The sequence below is a fragment of the Triticum dicoccoides genome, chromosome 1B, assembly GCF_002162155.2.
Source record: "Triticum dicoccoides isolate Atlit2015 ecotype Zavitan chromosome 1B, WEW_v2.0, whole genome shotgun sequence".
In the NCBI taxonomy this organism is placed as follows: Eukaryota; Viridiplantae; Streptophyta; class Magnoliopsida; order Poales; family Poaceae; genus Triticum; species Triticum dicoccoides.
This window is the reverse complement of record NC_041381.1, coordinates 554,853,081-554,878,644: the sequence shown is the minus strand read 5'-3', so window position 1 is coordinate 554,878,644 and position 25,564 is coordinate 554,853,081. Positions and strand designations below refer to the sequence as shown.

Genomic DNA, 25,564 nt, shown 5'->3' with positions numbered 1-25,564 from the left:
CATCACAACGTAACTGGGTGATTATAAAGGAGTACTACAGGTGTCTCCAAAGGTACATGTTGGGTTGGCGTATTTCGAGATTAGGTTTTGTCACTCTGATTGTCGGAGAGGTATCTCTGGGCCCTCTCGGTAATGCACATCACTATAAGCCTTGCAAGCAATGTGACTAATGAGTTAGTTGCAGGATGATGCATTACGTAACGAGTAAAGAGACTTGCCGGTAACGAGATTGAACTAGGTATTGGATATCGACGATCGAATCTCGGGCAAGTAACATACCGATGACAAAGGGAACAACGTATGTTGTTATGCGGTTTGACCGATAAAGATCTTCGTAGAATATGTAGGAGCCAATATGAGCATCCAGGTCCCGCTATTGGTTATTGACCGAAAATAGTTCTAGGTCATGTCTACATAGTTCTCGAACCCGTAGGGTCCGCTCGCTTAAGGTTTCGATGACAGTTATATTATGAGTTTATGAGATTTGTTGTACCGAAGGAGTTCGGAGTCCCGGATGAGATCGGGGACATGACGAGGAGTCTCGAAATGGTCGAGACGTAAAGATCGATATATTGGACGACTATATTCGGAGTTCGGAAAGGTTCCGACTGATTCGAGTATTTTTCGGAGTACCGGAGAGTTACGGGAATTCGCCGGGAGAAGTATTGGGCCTTATTGGGCCATACGGGAAAGAGAGAGGGGCTGCCTAGGGCAGGCCGCGCGCCCCCCCAAGGCCTAGTCCGAATTTGACTAGGGGAAGGGGCCGCACCCCCTCCTTCCTTCCCTTCTCTCTTCCCTTTCCTTCTCTCCTACTCCTACTACATGGAAGGTCTCCTAGTTGGACCGGGAAAGGAGGGTGTCCTACTCCTTGTGGGAGTAGGACTCCTCCCTGGCGCGCCCTCCCTTGGCCGGCCGCCTCCTTCTCCCTTGCTTCTTTATATACGGGGGCAGGGGGCCACCCCATGACACACAAGTTGATCTACGGATCGTTCCTTAGCCGTGTGCGGTGCCCCCTCCACCATATTCCACCTCGGTCATATCGTCGCGGAGTTTAGGCGAAGCCCTGCGCCGGTAGAACATCATCATCGTCACCACACCGTCGTGCTGACGGAACTCATCCCCGAAGCTTTGCTGGATTGGAGCCCGGGGATCGTCATCGAGCTGAACGTGTGCTGAACTCGGAGGTGCCGTACGTTCGGTGCTTGGATCGGTCGGATCGTGAAGACGTACGACTATATCAACCGCGTTGTCATAACGCTTCCGCTTACGGTCTACGAGGGTACGTGGACAACACTCTCCCCTCTCGTTGCTATGCATCACCATGATCTTGCGTGTGCGTAGGAAATTTTTTGAAATTACTACGTTACCCAACAATGGCATCCGAGCCAGATTTTATGCGTAGATGTCATATGCACGAGTAGAACACAAGTGAGTTGTGGGCGATATAAGTCATACTGCTTACCAGCATGTTATACTTTGGTTCGGCGGTATTGTTGGATGAAGCGGCCCGGACCGACATTACGCGTACGCTTACGCGAGACTGGTTCTACCGACGTGCTTTGCACACAGGTGGCTGGCGGGTGTCAGTTTCTCCAACTTTAGTTGATCCGAGTGTGGCTACGCTCGGTCCTTGCGAAGGTTAAAACAGCACTAACTTGACAAACTATCGTTGTGGTTTTGATGCGTAGGTAAGAACGATTCTTGCTCAGCCGTAGCAGCCACGTAAAACTTGCAACAACAAAGTAGAGGATGTCTAACTTGTTTTTGCAGGGCATGTTGTGATGTGATATGGTCAAGACGTGATGCTATATTTTATTGTATGAGATGATCATGTTTTGTAACCGAAGTTATCGGCAACTCGCAGGAGCCATATGGTTGTCGCTTTATTGTATGAAATGCAATCGCCTTGTAATGCTTTACTTTATCACTAAGCGGTAGCGATAGTCGTAGAAGCAATAGACGGCGTAAACGACAATGATGCTACGATGGAGATCAAGGTGTCGCGCCGATGACGATGGTGATCACGACGGTGCTTCGGAGATGGAGATCACAAGCACAAGATGATGATGGCCATATCATATCACTTATATTGATTGCATGTGATGTTTATCCTTTATGCATCTTATCTTGCTTTGATTGACGGTAGCATTTTAAGATGATCTCTCACTAAAAATTATCAAGAAGTGTTCTCCCTGAGTATGCACCATTGCCAAAGTTCGTCGTGCCCAGACACCACGTGATGATCGGGTGTGATAAGCTCTACGTCCATCTACAACGGGTGCAAGCCAGTTTTGCACACACAGAATACTCACGTTAAACTTGACGAGCCTAGCATATGCAGATATGGCCTCAGAACACGGAGACCGAAAGGTCGAGCGTGAATCATATAGTAGATATGATCAACATAGTGATGTTCACCATTGAAAACTACTCCATCTCACATGATGATCGGTTATGGTTTAGTTGATTTGGATCACGTGATCACTTAGATGACTCGAGAGATGTCTGTCTAAGTGGGAGTTCTTAAGTAATATGATTAATTGAACTTAAATTTATCATGAACTTAGTCCTGGTAGTATTTTGCAAATTATGTTGTAGATCAATAGCTCGCGTTGTTGCTTTCATATGTTTATTTTGATATGTTCCTAGAGAAAAACTGTGTTGAAAGATGTTAGTAGCAATGATGCGGATTGGATCCGTGATCTGAGGTTTATCCTCATTGCTGCGCAGAAGAATTATGTCCTTGATGCACCGCTAGGTGACAAACCTATTGCAGGAGCAGATGCAGACGTTATGAACGTTTGGCTAGCTCAATATGATGACTACTTGATATTTTAGTGCACCATGCTTAACGGCTTAGAATCGAGACTTCAAAGACATTTTGAACGTCACGGACCATATAAGATGCTCCAGATATTTAAGTTAATATTTCAAGCAAATACCCGAGTTGAGAGATATGAAGTCTCCAACAAGTTCTATAGCTAAAAGATGGAGAAGAATCGCTCAACTGGTGAGCATGTGCTTAGATTGTCTGGGTACTTCAATCGCTTGAATCAAGTGGGAGTTAATCTTCCAGATAAGATAGTGATTGACAAAATTCTCTAGTCACCATCACTAAGTTACTAGAACTTCGTGATGAACTATAGTATGCAAGGGATGACAAAAACGATTCCCGAGCTCTTCGTGATGTTAAAATCGACGAAGGTAGAAATCAAGAAAGAGCATCAAGTGTTGATGATTGACAAGACCACTAGTTTCAAGAAAAGGGCAAAGGGAAAGAAAGGGAAACTTCAAGTAGAATGGCAAACAAGTTGTCACTCCCGTGAAGAAGCCCAAAGCTGGACCTAAGCCTGAAATTGAGTGCTTCTACTGCAAAGGAAATGGTCACTGGAAGTGGAACTACTCCAAATATTTGGTGGATAGAAAGGATGGCAAAGTGAACAAGGGTATATTTTTATGTATAGGTTATTGATGTGTACCTTACTAGTGTTTATAGTAGCCCCTGAGTATTTGATACTTGTTCAGTTGCTAAAAATTTAGTAACTCGAAACAGGAGTTACAGAATAAACAGAGACTAGTTGAAGGGGAAGTGACGATGAGTGTTGGAAGTAGTTCCAATATTGATATGATCATCATCACACACTCCCTATACTTTCGGGATTAGTGTTAAACCTAAATAAATGTTATTTAGCTTTTGTGTTGAGCATGAATATGATTTGATCATGTTTATTGCAATACGTTATTCATTTAAAATCAGAGAATAATTGTTGTTCTGTTTACATGAATAAAACCTTCAATGGTTATACACCCAATGAAAATAGTTTATTGGATCTCGATCATAGTGATACACATATTCATAATATTGATGCCAAAAGATGCAAAGTTAATAATGATAGTGCAACTTATTTGTGGCACTGCCGTTTGGGTCATATCGGTATAAAGCGCATGAAGAAACTCCATAAAGATGGCTTTTCAGAATCACTTGGTTATGAATCATTTCATACTTGCGAACCGTGCCTTTTAGGCAAGATGACTAAAACTCCGTTCTCCGGAACAATGGAACAAGCTACTGACTTATTGGAAATAATACATACCGATGTATGCAATCCAATAAGTGTTGATGCTTGTGGCAAGTATCGTTATTTTCTGACCTTCACAAGATGATTTGAGCAGATATGGGTATATCTACTTGATGAAACATAAGTCTGAAATAGTTGAAAGGTTCAAAGAATTTCAGAGTGAAGTGGAAAAATCATCGTAACAAGAAAATAAAGTTTCTGCGATCTGATCGCGGAGACAAATATTTGAGTTACGAGTTTGGTCTTCAATTAAAACAATGTGGAATAGTTTCACAGCTCACGCAACCTGGAACACCACAACGTTATGGTGTGTCCGAACGTCGTAACCGCACTTTATTCGATATGGTGCGATCTATGATGTCTCTTATTGATTTACCATTGTCATTTTGGGGTTATGCATTAGAGACAACTACATTCACGTTAAAAGAGCACCATCTAAATCCGTTGAGACGACACCATATGAACTATGGTTTAGCAAGAAACCCAAGTTGTCGTTTCTTAAAGTTTGGAGTTGCGATGCTTATATGAAAAAGGTTTTCATCCTGATAAGCTCAAACCCAAATCGGAGAAGTGCGTCTTCATAGAATACCCAAAGGAAACTGTTGGGTACACCTTCTATCATAGATCCGAAGGCAATATATTCGTTGCTAAAAATGGATCCTTTCTAGAGAAGGAGTTTCTCTCGAAAGAAGTGAGTGGGAGGAAAGTAGAACTTGATGAGGTAATTGTACCTTCTCCCAAATTGGAAAGTTGTTCATCACAGAAGTCAGTTCTAGTGATTCCTACACCAATTAGTGAGGAAGTTAATGATGATGATCATGAAACTTCAGATCAAGTTGCTACCAAACCTCGTAGGTCATCCAGAGTAAGATCCGCACCAAAGTGGTACGGTAATCATGTTCTGGAAGTCATGTTACTAGACCATGATAAACCTATGAACTATGAGGAAGCGATGATGAGCCCAGATTCCGCAAAATGGCTTGAGGCCATGAAATCTGAGATGGGATCCATGTATGAGAACAAAGTGTGGACTTTGGTGGAGTTACCCGATGATCGGCAAGCCATATTGTATAAATGGATCTTCAAGAGGAAGACAGATGCTGATAGTAGTGTTACTATCTACAAAGCTAGACTTGTCAAAAAAGGATTTTGACAAAGTTCAAGGTGTTGAATACAATGAGATTTTCTCACTTGTATCGATGCTTAAAAGTCTGTCCGAATCATGTTAGCAATTGCCACATTTTATGAAATTTGGCAAATGGATGTCAAAACTACATTCCTTAATGGATTTATTAAAGAAGAGTTGTATATGATACAACCAGAAGGTTATGTCAATCCTAAAGGTGCTAACAAAATGTGCAAGCTCCAGCGATCCATCTATGGACTGGTGCAAGCATCTCAGAGTTGGAATATACGCTTGGATAAGTTGATCAAAGCATATAGTTTTATACAGACTTGCGGTGAAGCCTGTATTTACAATAAAGTGAGTGGGAGCACTACCGCCTTTCTGATAAATATATGTGAGTAACATATTGTTGATCATAAATGATGTAGAATTTTTCTGGAAAGCATAAAGGAGTATTTGAAAGGAGTTTTTTAAAAGAAAGACCTCAGTTAAGCTACTTACATATTGAGCATCAAGATCTATTGAGATAGATCAAGACGCTTGATAAGATTTTCAATGAGTACATACCTTGTCAAGATTTTGAAATAGTTCAAAATGGATCAGTCAAAAAAAGAGTTCTTGCCTGTGTTGCAAAGGTGTGAAATTGAGTAAGACTTAAATCCCGACCACGGCAGAAAATAGAAAAGAGAATGAAAGTCATTCCCTATGCCTCAGTCATAGGTTCTATAAAATATGTTATGCTATATACCAGACCTATTGTATACCATGCTCTGAATTTGGCAAGGGAGTACAATAGTGATCTAGGAGTAGATCCCTGGATATTGGTCAATAATATCCTTAGTAAGGACTAAGGAAATATTTCTCGATCATGGAGGTGATAAAAAGAGCCCGTCATAAAGAGTTACGTCGGTGCAAGCTTTTACACCAATCCAGATGACTCTAAGTCTTAATCTGGATACATATTGAAAGTTGGAGCAATTAGCTAGAGTAGCTCCGTGCAGAGCATTGTAGACATAGAATATTTGCAAAATATATACGGCTCTAAATGTGACAGCTCCGTTGACTAAGCTTCTCTCACGAGCAAAACATGATCGCACCTTAGTACTCTTTGGGTGTTAATCACATAGCGATGTGAACTAGATTATTGACTCTAGTAAACCCTTTGAGTGCTGTTCATATGACAATGTGAACTATGGGTGTTAATCATATACAAATATGAATATTGGTGTTAAATCACTTGGCGATGTGAACTAGATTATTGACTCTAGTGCAAGTGGGAGACTGAAGGAAATATGCTCTAGAGGCAATAATAAAGTTATTATTTATTTCCTTATTTCATGATAAATGTTTATTATTCATGCTAGAATTGTATTAACCAGAAACATAATACATGTGTGAATACATAGACAAACATAGTGTCACTAGTATGCCTCTACTTGACTAGCTCGTGAATCAAAGATGGTTAAGTTTCCTAGCCATAGACATGAGTTGTCATTTGATTAACGGGATCACATCATTAGGAGAATGATGTGATTGACATGACCCATTCCGTTAGCCTAGCACTTGATCGTTTAGTATGTTGCTATTGCTTTCTTCATGACTTATACATGTTCCTGTAACTATGAGATTATGCAACTCCCGTTTACCGGAGGAACATTTTGGGTGCTACCAAACGTCACAACGTAACTGGGTGATTATAAAGGAGTACTACAGGTGTCTCCAAAGGTACATGTTGGGTTGGCGTATTTCGAGATTAGGTTTTGTCACTCCGATTGTCGGAGAGGTATCTCTGGGCCCTCTCGGTAATGCACATCACTATAAGCCTTGCAAGCAATGTGACTAATGAGTTAGTTGCGGGATGATGCATTACGTAACGAGTAAAGAGACTTGCCGGTAACGAGATTGAACTAGGTATTGGATACCGACGATCGAATCTCGGCAAGTAACATACCGATGACAAAGGGAACAACGTATGTTGTTATGCGGTTTGACCGATAAAGATCTTCGTAGAATATGTAGGAGCCAATATGAGCATCCAGGTTCCGCTATTGGTTATTGACCGAGAATAATTCTAGGTCATGTCTACATAGTTCTCGAACCCGTAGGGTCCGCACGCTTAAGGTTTCGATGACAGTTATATTATGAGTTTATGAGTTTTGATGTACCGAAGGAGTTCGGAATCCCGGATGAGATCGGGGACATGACGAGGAGTCTCGAAATGGTCGAGACGTAAAGATCAATATATTGGACGACTATATTTGGAGTTCGAAAAGGTTCCGAGTGATTCGGGTATTTTTCGGAGTACCTGAGAGTTACGGGAATTCGCCGGGAGAAGTATTGGCCCTTATTGGGCCATACGGGAAAGAAAGAGGGGCTGCCTAGGGCAGGCCGCGCCCCCCCCCCCCCAAGGCCTAGTCCGAATTGGACTAGGGGGAGGGGCCGCACCCCCTCCTTCCTTCCCTTCTCTCTTCCCTTTCCTTCTCTCCTACTCCTACTACATGGAAGGTCCCCTAGTTGGACTAGGAAAGGAGGGTGTCCTACTCCCGGTGGGAGTAGGACTCCTCCCTGGCGCGCCCTTCCTTGGCCGGCCGCCTCCTCCTCCCTTGCTCCTTCATATACGGGGGCAGGGGGACACCCCATGACACACAAGTTGATCTATGGATCGTTCCTTAGCCGTGTGCGGTGCCCCCCTCCATCATATTCCACCTCGGTCATATCGTCGCGGAGTTTAGGCGAAGCCCTGCGCCGGTAGAACATCATCATCGTCACCACGCCGTCGTGCTGACGGAACTCATCCCCGAAGCTTTGCTGGATTGGAGCCCGGGGATCGTCATCGAGCTGAACGTGTGCTGAACTCGGAGGTGCCGTACGTTCGGTGCTTGGATCGGTCGGATCGTGAAGACGTACGACTACATCAACCGCGTTGTCATAACGCTTCCGCTTACGGTCTACGAGGGTACGTGGACAACACTCTCCCCTCTTGTTGCTATGCATCACCATGATCTTGCGTGTGCGTAGGAAAATTTTCAAAATTACTACGTTACCCAACATGAAGGGCCTTGTTGGTGGCGCGGCTAGAGATGCTCTCAGTATATTCTAACAAAGGTTGGCATGTATTCATCATTATGTTACATCATTCTTTGGGCCCGCCTCTTTTAACTCCTTCTCTCTACTCCCCCACCACAGCCGCCTTCTGTTCCCTCAAAAAAAAACCCACAGCCGCCTTCTCAGTCCTACTCTGTCAAATCAAGCCCTAGTACTGCAACTAGTACACATGCACTATTTTAAGGACATGTCCACTCTGTCTTCTCTTGCAACAAATCTAGTCCATCTTTGTAAACTTAAACCATCCACATCTTTTAAAACATAATTTTGTTTCTGAAACTTTTGATATATTTGAACTCCTGGCGCGAAGACCTCTAAAACAAGACCAATCTTGGATATATTTTAAACACGTTTAATTTCAATGTTTCAAATATATGAAACATGTTATTTCAAAATATGTCAAACTGATTGTTTCATTGATGAAATTGGTTATTTAAAGTGTATGAAAGTTGTATTTTCCAGATATATGATACATATTTCAGTCTGTTTGTCAGTCAGATAAAAAAATAACATGTTTCACATATTTCATAAAATAGCTATTTTCATACATTTCACTAGTTCAAAAAATCTAATTTCATAAATTTTAATTATTTCAAAGAAATATGTGTTCGAATGATATTTTTTATATGAGTGAAATAGTTTTAAAATTGAAATATTATTTTTGTGAAAATCCTTATTTATTTTTGTATACTGTGAGTGTAACGTGTTTTCTGAAACTAGTGAAATGAGTGAAATCTATCTTTTGTAATGAGTGAAATCACTTTTTTGAAACAACTGAAATAAGTGAAATTGTATTTTTATAAATGAGCAAAATCTGATTTATGAAGTGAGTGAAATTGTTTTTCCAATTGATAACTTTTTGAATTGTGTGAAATAGGTTTTTTGAAATAATTGAAATCAGTTCTTTGCACCGAGTGAAATCAATTTTGAAATATGTTTTCTCAACTGAGTGAAATAACTTTTCACAAGTGAGTAGAATTATTTTCTTCCTATGACTGGAATATGTTTCTTCAGAAGAGTGAAATTGGTTATTTGAACATAAACAAATGAGTTTTTCTAATGATTGAAATCAGCTTCCTAAAATAAATGAAATACGCATTTTAATTCAGTGAATCCAATATTTTGAAATAAGTGAAATTGTATTTTTATAATTGAGCGAAATCTGTTTTATGAACCGAGTGAAATTGTTTTTTCAATTGATAATATTTTGAATTGTGTGAAATAGGATTTTCGAAATAATTGAAATCAATTATTTGCATCGAGTATCAAATGAGCGAAATTAGCTTTTGAAAATTATTAAAACATGTTTTTCTTTCAATTGAAACGACTGAAATCAGTTGTATCAAATGAGTGAAATCGGTTGTTTGATGAAATGAGTTTTTAAAATGTTTGAAATAAATTTTGAATGAGCCTAAATCCATCTTTAGAAAATGAGTGAAATAATTTTTGAATGAGCCTAAATCCATCTTTTAAAATGTATGAAATAAATATCATTTCACAGCGAAACAATTTTGTATTTTATGAAACTCATTTCAAAGATAACTGAAATATATATATAAAAAGTTTAAATATATCCAAGATTGATCTTGTTCTGAATATGTTGTCATCACGATTCCAAATATATAAAAAGTTTCAAAAATGGATATTTCATTTAACATATATCAATCATGCAATATAAGGATGAAATTATGTATAGGTCATTTGTATGGGGAGACAGAAAACGCATGCAACGCCCATCTCTCGATTCTATCTCTCTCTCTCTCTTCTGCAAAAAGTTGTCAGGCACAGAGGCACTGTTTTGTCGCAGGTATGCAGTTGTATTGACCGGGTATAGCAGTGAGATTCGATTTACAACTTATACAGAGTCTGACAACTTATACTTTTTCGGCATGCATGCGTGTATCAGGCCATGCAACGACACAGTGTATCAGGCCATGCGTATCAGGCCGGTACCTCCCTTCTTTCTTCTGAAGTAAAACATCACATGTTCTTTGCTGGTACGCCGTTTATTGCTACTACGTACAGTGTACAATAGGTGGCACGGAGGTAATCGGTAATATACTCAGTTACAACTTACAAATGCAACAATATAGCATTGCAGGTTGGTATTGTCGGCGATGAACCGATGATAGATAGAAGAACATTAGAGTACAACAAACACATCACGAACACCGGTTCTGGTTTATTCAAGAAAAAGAAAAAACAATGGCAGCGCACACTAAATTATGAAACTTATTGTGACACTTGCTGACTGTAGAGCTTCTTCCTGATCTGCGACACAACACGAAGACGAGAAACATTTCAAATGCTGAATGACGATGAGGATCAAAGAAGCAAACTGCGCAGCAGGTATGTACTTCCTTCGTAAAGAAATATAAGAGCGTTTATAGATTACTAAAGTGTCCTTAAGGGAGTATCACGTACCTCAGGAAGCTTTTGCCTGAAACACACATCCACCCTGGTGTCCAGCGTATTGTCGCAGACGATCTTGCCGTCCTGCGACGCCAGCACCACGCCTCCAGAGCTATCCAAACTCAACAATGAGATGAAGGCTCAACAGCAACTGATCGACATTCTAATGTTAATGGAGTATACCAGGCGGGTCCGTGGGCGGCGTCGTTGGCCCTCTGCGGCGGGAGGTGGACCTTGCCGTCGATGATGATCTTGGGGAGGTTCACCTTGAGCTTCTCGGCGTACTCCTTCTTGGCCGCCTCCAGCACCGGCTCCACGTGGACGCGGTCCGCCTCCCTGCACCGCAGCACCACCGACGACTCGCGCAGCCGGAGCAGGCTCTGCTCCGTCCGTCCGTCCCTTCATTGGTCAGTCCCTCTGCACTACATCTTCTGAAGCAACTGCGATATGAGACAGCTTGCTAACCTGCACGATGAGGCTCTTGAGGATCTTCCTGTAGACATTGGTGTCCTTGGTGACGCGGACGAGCGTCTTGGACGCGTTCTCCTTCATCTCGCCCACGATGTCCTCCTGCGCCTGCAGCACCTTGATGCGCGCCGCGTTCAGCTCCATCGAGTACTCGCTGCACATGCACTCATACACCATGGCAGTCAGTCCAGCCGGTCGGATGATGAGAGATATGCATGTCGATCGACGACATGTGCTCTACTCACTCACATCTTCCTGCGGATGTCCACCTGCTTCTGCTTGCGCTCGTACTCCTGCCTGATCTTCCTCTTCTCCGACTCCACCAGCTGCAGCTTCTCTATGTTGAAGTCCTGCAGCCAGCCAGCCGGCCAGGGATCAGATATTCAGATTAATTCAGCCTCGGCCTTTTAAAGTTGAACAGATTATATTAATGCAGAGGATCGATCGATTGACACGGTGATATATACAGTACTTACCTCCTCTGCGGCGACGGAGATCTCGCTGGCTTTCTCCTGGGCCTCCTGCTGGATGAACCGGACCATCTGCTGGATCTGCTTCCCGACATCGGCATCGTTCATCTTGGATCGATGATCGCCTGGGCCGATCGATCCACGAGCTAGCTGCGTCTGCGTGCCTTCTTGCGTGCTTTCGGGGGGTCCCTCTGTCCGATCTGCTACCTCGCAAACGGATCAAACGAATTTGTTTGTCCCCAAAGGGTTGGGAAGTGTGCTGGGGCGCTCGATCTTGCGTTTGCTTGGATTGGGTGGGTGGACGAGACACCAAGGGAGAGACGGGGAGCGGAAGATGACCAACGCGCAGTTCGGATCCCATGCATGGGATGGGTGGGAGAAATAGAGGACGGAACTGGTCCTCCCTGCATTTCGCGCCAAATTTGGCGTTCACTCCCAGAACCACTAGCATGCATGCTGGGCGTTGTTGAAAAACAAAAAACATAGAACATTCTGTGGTGCGAAGACTTGGAGGCCCATTAAAGAAAGGCCTGTTGCTCTCACGGCTAGCATATCCAGTTTCAGCAGAAACAAAGAAGCATTTGGATCGTGTGGTTTCGCTCAAAAAAAAAAAAGGGATCGTGAGTCTGCCCCATAGACAGATGAATAAAGCCTAGCAGATTTTTCTAAAAGCAGAAACAAAGAAGCTCGCAGCAATGCAAAATTTGCTTTGACTCTTCAGTTAGGTCGTCATGTATGGTTGGGTACGCCCCATAATCCTGTAATCCCTATGAACATCGCTGAATTTGAATAAAAGCATTGTTTACCCTAAAAAAGTTACAAAATAAAAATTGCTAATGGAGGCCGAGCTCCTTGGAGCTTGTTTTCAAAATACCATTTTATAAATCGAAAAAAATCAATTTTATTGTGAACACACATATACTCCCTCCGTTCGTAAATATTTGTTTTTCTAGAGATTTCAACAAGTGACTACATACGGAGTAAAATGAGTGAATTTACACTCTAAAATATGTCTATATACGTCCGTATGTGATAGTCCATGCAATCTCTAAAAAGACAAATATTTAGGAACGGAGAAAGTACATGTATAATATATATGTGCAAAGTTTCATAACATTATACATTCACACGTGGCATCAGAAAAGACGGATATGTATTCCAAAGTGGGCCAATTTTTTTGTTATTGTGCCGGAGTTTTTTTCTTGGTACAACCTACAAATCACAATATTTAAAATTGAATTTTCATACGCTCGTGCTGAACACATATAAGTTTCCATGGAATTTTTTTATTATTTTAAAAGATACCGAGCTCCAAGGAGCTCAGGCTCCATAAGTCCGCACTCAAACAAAATAGCTTTCTAAGATTCCTCGGCCCAAGCCGGTTCGCACTAGTAGTTGTTGCAAGAGAGTTTTAATATAATTTACCATTCTTCTAGTTGGACTATATTTTTACCCGTGTATTGCAACAGGGGGTACAATTATTTTTGCACACAATCACCATAATTTACCAGCCATTTTATTGTTAATGTGATTACATAAAAAAATTGCAAATGATACGTATTAGGTCAAGAGAAAAGAAGTATTTTATTTGGTAAGTCAATAAGACGTGAGCCAGTTGAGACAATTCTCAAGAAAATTCGAGTCAGTTCTCAGTGCTATGTACAAGCAAACTAGCGCAATTCCTCCTATGCTCGAAGGCTCGATCATGTTGCTTCACGGAATTACAAATGTGAATAAACAAATCCTTGGACATCCTGAAATGGCGACAAAAATAGCTCTCTGGAAAACCTGGTGGACTACCAAAATAGTTGTGCATCAATCTTTCAGAGAAGAGATTAACAATATTTAGAGAGGGCTCCGTGATCCAACGAGGCTCAATACATTGTCAACACAAGTTCCAGGCACGATGAGGCGCCAAGCCCCAAGCCATCGCCCTCAACATGAGCGCCAGACTTTGGTGCCTCAAGAACAATCTGCACCAACCCAACACTTCCAACAATGGGGCCATCCCAACATCCCCCCATGTTGGAACTGATGGTCAAGACATCAAGACAATGAGAGGAACCCTCGACCCACTCAATAGTGGCGACCCCGGAAGCCTCCGCAACCGATGCTTCCACCATGACCTTCGTCCCCTCCCAGGCGGGGAGATCAGCCATAGATGTAGGTGACAAGGGACAGGACTTCATCATTCACACGGCGCCCTACACCAACGCTTCTATCCGCGCCACAAGTGCCACTGATGCTGGAGGATTTTCCAGTGGAGAACCAACACAAGCATGAGAGACGTCGAAGAAACCATCAAGTTATGTACAAACTCGAGGATTTGGTGCTTCGGCACACTCAGGTACGTATACGACCCGATGGTGGGGTCATTCAAGAAAATGACAGGATCAAGTTTCACATCTCCCCCGACTTGGAGCGCCATGAGCGGTATAACTACCTGCTCACCCGCTTAGTGCCAACTGCCTCCCAAGCCATCGACAAGCAATGTGGAACAAAGGAACAAGGCGGTGCCAACTTCATCCTCTCCCAAGAATAATTACAAGTACGTGAAGGCAACCGCAACACCACCCCCATTGGAGGACCAGAAGACGCCGACAACGAGACCACACCGAAGGATGGAGGTGAAGTAGCCAAGCATGCTATCTCCACCTCTGATGTAACAACATCCGGGGTGGCAACACACGCTATGCTTCCCATAGAGCCTCCTCTTCTTCCCTCTGAAAGAGTGGGTGTAGGATCGAAAGTATGTCTAGAAGGGGGTGATTAGACTACTTGACCAAATAAAAATCTAGCTTTTTCCCAATTTTAAATCTAGGCAGATTTTAGCAACTTAACACAAGTCAAGCAATCAACCTACACATGCAATTCTAAGAGTATAGCAGCGGAATGTAAATCATTGCATATGAAGGTAAAGGGGAGGAGTTTGGAGGGAGCAAACACAATGTAGACACGGAGATTTTTGGCGTGGTTCCGGTAGGTGGTGCTATTGTACATCCACGTTGATGGAGACTTCAACCCATGAAGGGTAACGGTTGTGCAAGTCCACGGAGGGCTCCACCCATGAAGGGTCTATGAAGAAGCAACCTTGTCTATCCCACCATGGCCATCGCCCACGAAGGACGTGCCTCACTTGGGTAGATCTTCACAAAGTAGGCTGATACGTCTCCAACTTATCTATAATTTTTTATTGTTCCATGCTGTTATACTATCATTCTTGGATGTTTTACAATCATTTTATAGTCATTTTATATCTTTTTTTGGTACTAACCTATTGACATAGTGCCAAGTGTCAGTTGCTATTTTCTGCATGTTTTTTACATTGCAGGAAATCAATATCAGATGGAGTCCAAATGCCACGCCACTTTATGATGGTTTTTTATGGACCAAAAGGAAGAAGTTGGGCCCTAGTTGCATATGGGGGGAGTCCCGAGGAGGGGACAACCCACCAGGGCGTGCTAGGAGGCCCAAGCGCGCCCTGGTGGGTTGTGCTCACCTTGGGTGCCCCCCGGACCGCCTCTTTGCTCTATAAATACCCCAATATTCCAGAAACCCTAGGGGAGTCGAAGAAATATTCATCCAGCCGCCGCAGAGTCCATAACCACCAGATCCAATCTAGACACCATCACGGAGGGGTTCGCCACTTCCATTGGTGCCTCTCCGATGACGCGTGAGTAGTTCTTTGTAGACCTTCGGGTCCGTAGTTAGTAGCTAGATGGCTTCCTCTCTCTCTCTTGATTATCAATACAATGGTCTTTTGGAGATCCATATGATGTAAGTCTTTTGGCGATGTATTTATTGGGATCCGATGAACTTTGAGTTTATGATCAGATCTATGTTTTTATCCATGAAAGTTATTTGAGTCTTCTTTGATCTCTAATATGCATGATTGCTTATAGCCTCATATTTCTTCTTTGATATTTGGGTTTTGTTTGGCCAACTTGATCTATTTATCTTGCAATGGGAAGAGGTGCTTTGTAGTGGGTTCAATCTTATGGTGCTTGATCCCAGTGACAGAAAGGGAACCGACATGTATGTATTGTTGCTACCAAGGATAAAAAGATGGGATCCATATCTGCCGCAATAGATAAACGGATCTTGTTTACATCATGTCACCGTTCTTATTGCATTACTCCATTTTCCCATGAACTTAATACACTAGCTGCATGCTGGATAGCGGTCGATGTGTGGAGTAATACTAGTAGATGCAGGCAGGAGTCGGTCTACTAATCTTGGACGTGATGCCTATATAATGATCATTGCCTGGATATCATCATGATTATTTGAAGTTCTATCAATTGCCCAACAATAATTGTTTTCCCACCGTTTGCTATTTTTCTCAAGAGAGAACACTAGTGAAACCTACGGCCCCCGGGTCTCTTTTCATCATATTTGCCTTTGCGATCTATTTTCTCTTGCATTTATTTTCAGATCTATTAAACCAAAAATATAAAAATACCTTGCTGCAATTTATTTGTTCCGCGATCAATTTTATCCTATCTCCAAATTTACCTCACGTCCTTTGCCTATCTTGAGGCGCCGTACCCCGAAAGGGATTGACAACCCCTTTAACACGTCGGGTTGCGATGTGTTGTTCTTTGTGTGATGGGGCTATTTACGGTGTGTTGATTGGCTCTCCTACTGGTTCAATACCCTTGGTTTCATATATGAGGGAAATACCTACCGCCATTGTGTTGCATCATCCCTTCCTCTTTGGGGAAACACCGACGTAGCTTCAAGCGACATCAAAAGGAATTTCTGGCACCGTTGCCGAGGAGGATCTTCAACATCAACCATGTTCCTAATCACAAATATCATCTCCTCGTAATTTACATTATTTACCATTTGCCTCTCGTTTTCCTCTCCCCACTTCACAAAAATTTGTCGTTTTATTCGCCCTCTTTTTATTTTCTCATTTTCTCATCAGATATGTTTCCCATGTGCAAACTTGCTTATAACTTTTTTTCGTTATGGATCTCTCTTCTTCTATTGCGTGCACCCCCGAGAACGAAGTTCTCAACTTTAAACAAAGGGGAGGAGAAAGTTTAAAAGATGCTTGGTATAGGATCTGCAGTGCTCATAATAGATCTATCCGCAAGCAATCTACCGTTGTTCTTCTTCGTTGCTTTTATGTGGGCATCACCACTTGGTATAGATTCGTCCTTGATATGGTTACCGGTGGGAATTTTTTGATGTGTCCTACTCTTGATGATTTTAATGCTTTGTGAAATTTAGTGGGCTCACCACCACTCGTGATCAATGAAACAATATTAATTCTCGAGCATGTTATGGAAAGACTAGATGCTATTGAGAAGAAAATGCTTACCGTAGAACATATTGAAAATTTGGATAGAAAAATGCAAAGTTATGCTACTAAAGTTGGTTCAAAAGTGGGATATATTTTTAAGTTGCTAAAAGAAAAAGGAACTATAATTCATGAAAGAATTGAAGAAAGTCCGCCTAGGATTGATAAACTAGAAGAATTTTTTTCTAATCTAGGTACGACTTTTGCTTCTGCTAAACTCCCATGAAAATTAGCAAGACTACTCAAGCCACTAAAAACAAAGGACCAACTTCTAGCAATGATAAAGGAGATCTTAAGATGATCCATCCTAGCTTTATTGAAGTCATAAGAGATCCTTTTCGAAAATAAGTTTTTCAATCTCGTGCCTAGAAGTATTGCCTCTGAGAATTTATATGCAAAATCCTTGAAAAATCCTAAGTGCTCGATCGAAGAATTGGACAAAAGTGACAAAACATAGATCCTACACGTTATGCCTAGCTAGGGGCATAAAACGGTAGCGATTGTTGGGAGGCAACCCAATGAATAACATTTATTTTTGCTTTTTGCTTTCTGTTCTTGAGTGTAAGCACAATTATTATACTGTTCTGATTGTGATTTTTGTGGTTTAATTAGTGTTTGTGCCAAGCAATGCCTTTGGGAAGACTTGGGTGAAAGTTTATTTGATCTTGCTGAAAAACATAAACTTTTGCACTCACGAGATTCGTTGTCATTTTTTACAGAAGAGTGATTTTAAGTTTATTATTTTTTTCATAGGATTAATAGACAAATTACTCACATCCACCAATTTATTTCATAATTTTTGGAGTTACAGAAGTTTTCAAAATTTTCAGATTGATACAGACTGTTCTGTTTTTGACAGATTCTGTTTTCTTTGTGTTGTGTGCTTGTTTTGATGTTTCTATGGTTTTATTTAATGAGTTTTTGCCATAGAAAAGTTGGAATATAGTAGATGTAATGCAAAAACAAAATAAGAATAGGTTTTGTACAATACTTATAGTAGTGGTTTGGTTTCTTATACTAACGGATCTCACGAAGGTTTTGTTTGAGTTTTGTGTGATTGAAGTTTTCAAGTTTTGGGTTATCTTACGATGGATGAAGGAATAAGGATAAGCAAAAGGCTAAGCTTGGGGATGCCCGAGGCACCCCAAGATAATATTCAAAGATGTAGCAAGCAACTAAGCTTGGGGATGCCCCCGAGTGGCATCCCCGCTTTTTTCTTCTAACGACCATCGGTATGTTACTTGAAACTTTATTTTTATTCATCACATGATATGAGTTTTGCGTGGAGCGTCTTGTATGATATGAGTCTTTGCTTGTTTTTCTTTGTGTTTTAAGTGTCGAATCCTTGTTGGACATACCCTTTTTAGAGAGCCAAAAATTATGCTATGCTTGCTCCTATGCTTCACTTAAATTTTTAGAGCCAGGGACTTGCTCTAGTACTTCACTTATATATTTTTGAGCACGGTGTGCTTTGTTAATTTTGAAGAAATGCTCTCATGCTTCTCTTAGATTTATTTGGGAGTTAGTAAATTTTGAAGAAATTCTCTCTTGCTTCACTTAGATTAATTTGAGAGAAAAAAAATTATGCTCATGATCTTCACTTATATTTGTTTGAGCTTACCAAAAGCAACATATGAAAATAGTTCCAAAGTGATAGATATCCAAGGAGGATATAATACAAACTTTCATGAAGATCATTAGACAAAATAAACTTGATTCTTAGTAATTGTTTTGAGATATGACGATATGATATGTGAGTCATGTTGATGAGTAATTGTACTTTAGTAAGAATATTGATGTTAAGGTTTGTGATTCCCAATGCAAGCACAAAAGTCAATAGTTATGCAATGAAATTTATATCCTACTTATGCTGCATTATTCGATGTTACTTATGCTTAATGCTTGGGTACGAGATTTTTCACTTTTTGGTTGGTCGCTTCTCAATCTTTTTGCTAGCCTTCATTTTGCACTAAGTATGATCACTACTTGTGCATCCAAAACCCTTTAAACCAGTTTTGCCATATGAGTCCACTATACCTACCTATATGTGGTACTTCCATGCCGTTCTAAGCAAATTTGCATGTGCCATCTCTAATGTTCAAAATAAATTTCTCTTTTGTGTGCTCTACTACTCGCGAGGCGGTAAAGGGTAGCCAATATTTTCCATGCTAGATGTGTTATTCTCACGATGAGTGTTTATTCACTTGTCATTGCACGAGAGTACGACAAAGTTATTAGGGATGCCTAGTCTGAAATGAAAAATGAATTTACTTTATGTTGTCAAATAATAAATTCCTTGGAAAGTGTTGGTATGGAAGGCACTCGTGGATACGGCTAGCCATGGAAAGTGAAAGTTATGGTGGAAAAAAGGAATAAACTTTATTTTCTGTTTGGGAACTGCCTATGATGTATCTAGCATGGAAAGTGTTGGGATGCTCCAAGTCGTTTTCGTTGGTAGGAAAAGTATGCCTCTCAAAAATAATTGTATCTCTCAATTTAAGCTTTGAGCTCTGGCACCTCTACAAATCACTACTTCCCTTCGTGAAGGGCCTTTCTTTTACTTATGCAATTTTTATTTTGAATCTGAGTCTCCATCTTCTCTTATAAAGCACCAACTAAGGTGCACTATGATCATATTTGAGCATTGGGTGTAGCTAACATTCAAGTGTGTTTCATGAATGGATCAATGATTGAGTGATACGTCTCCATCATATCTACTTTTCCAAACACTTTTGCCCTTGTTTTGGACTCTAACTTGCATGATTTGAATGGAACTAACCCGCACCGACGATGTTTTCAGCAGAATTGCCATGGTGTTATTTTTGTGCAGAAATAAAAGTTCTCGGAATGACCTGGAACTTCAAGGAGATTATTTTTGGAATTAACAAAAAATACTGGCGAAAGAATCAAGACCAAGGGGCCCACACCCTGTCGACGAGGGTGGGGGGCGTGCCCTACCCCCCTGGGCACGCCCCCCTATCTCGTGGGCCCCCTGAGGCTCCACCGACCTCAACTCCAACTCTATATGTTCATGTTCGGGGAAAAAACAGAGAGAAGGATTCATCACGTTTTACGATACGGAGCCGCTGCCAAGCCCTAATCTCTCTCGGGAGGGCTGATCTGGAGTCCGTTCGGGGCTCCGGATAGGGGAATCCGGCGTCGTCGTCATCATCATCAACCATCCTCACCGCTATGCGTGAGTAGATCCATCATAGGCTTGCCGGACGGTGATGGGTTGGATGAGATTTACCATGTAATCGAGTTAGTTTTGTTAGGGTTTGATCCCTAGTATCCATTATGTTCTAAGATTGATGTTGCTATGACTTTGCTATGCTTAATGCTTGTCACTAGGGCCCGAGTGCCATGGTTTCAGATCTGAACCTATTATGTTTTCATGAATATATGTGAGTTCTTGATCCTATCTTGCAAGTCAATAGTCACCTACTATGTGTTATGATCCGGCAACCCTGAAGTGACAATAATCGGGACCACTCCCGGTGATGACCGTAGTTTGAGGAGTTCATGTATTCACTAAATGTTAATGCTTTGGTCCAGTACTCTATTAAAAGGAGGCCTTAATATCCCTTAGTTTCCAATAGGACCCCGCTGCCATGGGAGGGTAGGACAAAAGATGGCATGCAAGTTCTTTTCCATAAGCACGTATGACTATACTCGGAATACATGCCTACATTACATTGATGAACTGGAGCTAGTTCTGTGTCACCCTATGTTATAACTATTGCATGAGGAATCGCATCCGACATAATTATCCATCACTTATCCAATGCCTATGACCTTTTCACATATTGACCTTTGCTTAGTTACTTTATCGTTGCTACTGTTACAATTACTACAAAACTACTACTGTTACTTTTGCCACTGTTACCGTTACTTCCATACTACTTTGCTACTAAATGCTTTGCTGCAGATATTAAGTTATCCAGGTGTGGTTGGATTGATAACTCAACTGCTAATACTTGAGAATATTCTTTGGCTCCCCTTGTGTCGAATCAATAAATTTGGGTTGAATACTCTACCCTCGAAAGCTGTTGCAATCCCATATACTTGTGGGTTATCAAAACTATTTTCTGGCGCTGTTGCCAGGGAGCATAGCTCTATTCTTTGAGTCACTTGGGATTTATATCTGCTGATCACTATAAGGAACTTGAAAGATGAAAGAACTAAGATTTTTCCCTCAACTAAGAGGGGAGGTAAGGAACTGCCATCTAGCTCTGCACTTGATTCACCTTCTGTTTTGAGTAAGCTTGCGACACCTAAACCCGCTTCTGCTATTAATTCTGATATGTCGCATGTTATTGATGATGCCACTTCTGCTATGCATGATACTTATGATGAAACTACTTCTATGCTTGATAATACCGTGCCATTAGGTGAATTTCTTGATGAACAACTTGCTAGGGCTAGAGAGAATGAAATTATTGAAACTGAAAATAGTGATGAAAGTGATGATGAAGATTCTCCCCCTAAATATGAATTGCCTGTTGTGCCCGAGGGTTATGTTATGGATGAAGAAACTGGTAGAGATTTTCTTGCTTGCAATGATAGATCTGATCTTAAGAAATTATTAGCTAAGCTGAAAGAAAAGTCCCTGAATGCTAGAATGAAATATGACCCTGCTTTTGCTACTTCACCTATCTTTATTACTGATAAGGATTATGATTTCTCGATCGATCCTGAGATAATTACTTTGGTTGAATCTGATCCTTTTTATGGCTATGAATCTGAAACTATTGTGGCACATCTTACTAAACTGAATGATATAGCCACCCTAGTCACTAATGATGAGTATAACTCATTACTACTATATCCTCAAGTTATTTCCATTCTCATTAAAGGGTGATGCTAAAACATGGTTTAATTCTCTTGATCCTGGTTGTGTGCGTAGTCCCGAGGATATGATTTATTACTTCTCTGCTAACTATTTCCCCGCTCATAAGAAACAAGCTGCCTTAAGGTAAATATATAATTTTGTGCAAATTGAAGAAGAGAGTCTCCCACAAGCTTGGGGGAGGCTTCTCCAATTACTTAATGCTTTGCCTGATCATCCTCTCAAGAAAAATGAAATACTTGATATCTTTTATAATGGACTAACCGATGCTTCCAGAGACCACCTGGATAGTTGTGCTGGTTGTGTTTTTAGGGAAAGAACTGTTGATCAAGCTGAATTGTTATTGAATAATATGTTGACTAATGAAAATAATTGGACACTTCCTGAACCAACTCCTAAGCCAACTCCGAAGAAAAGGGGTATTCTATTCCTCAGTCCTGAAGATATGCAAGAGGCAAATAAATCTATAAAAGAAAAGGGTATTAAAGCTGAAGATGTTAAGAATTTACCGCCTATTAAAGAAATACATGGTCTTGATAACCCGACATAGGTAGTAAAGGTAAATTCTCTCTATAGATTTGATGAAGGTGATATTCCTCGTTATAAGTCTGCTAGCCAATGCTTAGATGAGTTTGATAATTTTATTATTAAACAAGAAACTTCAATGCTTATGTTGGTAGACAATTGAAACGCAATGCTTATATGATCGAACACTTGAGTGATTATATGTCTAGAGTTAAAGGTGAACTTAAACTTATTAGTAAACATGCTTCTATGGTTACCACTCAAGTAAAACAAGTGCTTAAAGCTCAAAATGATTTACTCAAAGAATTAAATGATAAGAAAAAGGATAATGCCATTAGAGTTGAGACTAGAGGTGGTAGAATGACTCAGGAACCTTTGTATCCTGAGGGACACCCCAAGAGAATTGAGCAAGACTCTCAGAGAAACAATGTTGATGCATGTAGTCCTTCTAAAAAGAAGAAGAAAAATGATAGAACTTTGCATGCTTCTAGTCAACCTGTTGTAGACACACCTGAGAATCCTAATGATATTTCTATCTCTGGTGCTAAAACACAATCTAGTGATGAACATGAACCTAGTGATGATGTTAATGATGATGTTCATGTTGGTGCTCAACCTAGCAATAACAATGATGTAGAGATTGAACCTGTTGTTGATCTTGATAACCCACAATCAAAGAATCAATGTTATGATAAAAGAGACTTCGTTGCTAGGAAGCACGGTAAAGAAAGAGAACCATGGGTTCAGAAACCCATGCCTTTTCCTCCTAAACCATCCAAGAAAAAGGATGATGAGGATTTTGAGCGCTTTGCTGAAATGATTAGACCTATCTTTTTGCGTATGCGTTTTACTGATATGCTTAAAATGAATCCTTATGCTAAGTACATGAAAGATATTGTTACAAATAAAAGAAAGATATCAGAAGCTGAAATTTCCACCATGCTTGCTAATTATATTTTCAAGGGTGGAATACCTAAGAAACTTGGAGATCCAGGAGTACCAACTATACCATGCTCCATTAAAAGAAACTATGTTAAAACTGCTTTATGTGATCTTGGAGCCGGTGTTAGTGTTATGCCTCTCTCTTTATATCATAGACTTGAATTGAATAAGTTGACACCTACTGAAATATCTTTGCCAATGGATGATAAATCAACCGCTATACGTCTCGGTATTTGTGAGGATGTGCCTGTTGTAGTTGCAAACGTTACTATCTTAACGGACTTTGTTATTCTTGATATTCCCGAGGACGATAGTATGTCGATTATCCTTGGAAGACCCTTTTTGAATACTTCAGGGGCTGTTATTGATTGCAACAAAGGCAATGTCACCTTTCATGTTAATGGTAATGAGCATACGGTACACTTTCCAAGGAAACAACCTCAAGTTCACAGTATAAATTCTATTGGGAAAATTCCAACGATTACTATTGGAGGTTTTGAATTTCCTCTTCCTACTATCAAGAAGAAATATGATATTCTTATTATTGGGGATGTACATATCCTCGTTGAGGTAACCTAGTGCCATTCAAAAATTCTCCGGTTTCATGTGATTCGGAATGAGTTTGTTTACAAGACTTGATCAACCTTGCTAGTAGATTCCTTTTGATGAGCATGAAATGGATGAAGTTAGAAAGCACAACCCTCTGTACCCTCCTTTTACTTTCTGTTATTTAGATTAAATAAAGCAAAAATAGTATTTTCTATCTGTTTCCTAAATTATCCTTGCAATAAAAAAATACCCCGAAAATAAAAGTTCTCCAAATGTTCCGAAAATGAAATGTGATTTTTTCTAGAATATTTCAGAATATTTGGCACTAAGAACACATCAGGGGGAGCCAGCACCTGGCCACGAGGGTCTAGGGCGCGCCCACCCTCCTGGGCGCGCCACCTGCCTCATGGGCCCCTGGTGGCCCCCCTCCACTTATTTATGCACCCACACACTCCTTCTTCCTCCCAAAAAATCACCAACCAGCTCAAGCACGAGTTCTAGCTCATCTTGCTGTAGTTTTCGATCTCCTTGCTAAAAGCTCCACTCACAAAACTGCTTTGGGGGATTGTTCTTCGGTATGTGACTCCTCCAATGGTCCGATTAGTTTTTGTTTTAATGCTTTATTCATTGCAAAATTTTGCTTCTTAGATGACCCTATTCTTGAGCTTGCATGTCAAATTTATTTGGTCCCAAGTAGTTTTAATGCATGATATAGTCTCTAGGCACTTGTGAGAGTAGTTGCTATCAATATTGCTGAGTTTGGTTCACTTTTATTTTGAGTTACTAAAAATTTCAGAAATTTTCAGAAAATGATGAAGAGATTGAGGGGCTCTTTGAGCCGAAGCTCGAAGGATAAGCAAAGTGAAGAGGATAAAAAGCCCAAATATAATGTCCCTCGCACCACGGAGGTTTGGCCGTGTGAATGGCCTTGTGATGAGTTCTTGAGAGCAGCTGGGATTCATGATGATTTTTACTATTTGGCTGAGAATGCAGGCCTCACCGACTTCCTCCACAACAAGCTCGACCAGTATCTCCTACTCACTAATATTTTTGTGCAAAATTTTTACTTTCATGCTAGGAAATCACCACCTTCAGTGGAGTTTCATTTATATGATGAGGTTAAGGAGATATCACTATATGATTTTTGTGGGGTTTGCAAGATACCCTTTGTGGGCAGCATAGAGGAACCACATCTTAGTGACATGGATGGATTTATTGATATGATCGCTGTAGGGGAGACGAGGAAGGTTTCCGATGCAAGGATTACTAGCATACACTTTCCTGTTCTATGATACTTTGCAATATTTGCTAGTATATGTTTAATTGGTCGCGAGAATAGTGGAAATCTTAGTGGCCCTGATATTTTTATTTTGCGCCATGCTTTGTTTTGTGATACAACTTTCAGTTTAGGCGCTGTTATTGCTAATCGATTAAGTTTGAACTGTACAAAGGGCCCCATCTTTGGAGGCATCTTTGATTCACGCCTTGCTAAACACTTTAAGATACCTATTAGGCATTATGAGAAAGAGAAAAAGTTGTTGCCCCCTATTTTTCTAGATTATAAGAGTATGGTAGCACATGAATTTATTGTTAAAAATAAGAAGATGATGCTTAAGTATAAGTTGATATTTAATAAAACTCACTGTGAGACTATTATCTTGCATGCACCCTCTTTGTTTAACATACTTTCAGGCATGTACCTCATCTTGCCGGAGGCCGTTTACACATACT

The 25,564-nt window shown here is 40.8% G+C and overlaps 1 protein-coding gene across 1 annotated transcript; it reads right to left on the bottom strand.

Annotated features, from left to right (window-relative positions):
• Positions 1–10,353: 10,353 nt before the first annotated feature.
• LOC119308327 (V-type proton ATPase subunit E-like) lies at positions 10,354–11,895 on the bottom strand. Its single transcript, XM_037584438.1, has 6 exons — positions 11,667–11,895; positions 11,440–11,540; positions 11,188–11,344; positions 10,906–11,102; positions 10,735–10,834; positions 10,354–10,581 (listed from the first exon to the last, which is right to left on the bottom strand). Exons 1-6 carry the CDS (start codon positions 11,766–11,768, stop codon positions 10,543–10,545), a joined length of 696 nt encoding a protein of 231 aa, XP_037440335.1. The 5' UTR covers positions 11,769–11,895; the 3' UTR covers positions 10,354–10,542.
• Between the last annotated feature and the right edge of the window lie 13,669 nt (positions 11,896–25,564).

What these genes read in the sequence shown, in the direction of transcription:
- LOC119308327 (XM_037584438.1), bottom strand. Translation starts at nt 11,768, where the DNA reads ATGAACGATGCCGATGTCGGGAAGCAGATCCAGCAGATGGTCCGGTTC. An exon ending in TCTCCGTCGCCGCAGAGGAG is followed by an intron (nt 11,541 to 11,666) that starts GTAAGTACTGTA and finishes GGCTGGCTGCAG; the next exon opens with GACTTCAACATAGAGAAGCT. An exon ending in GCCGCCCACGGACCCGCCTG is followed by an intron (nt 10,835 to 10,905) that starts GTATACTCCATT and finishes GAGTTTGGATAG; the next exon opens with CTCTGGAGGCGTGGTGCTGG.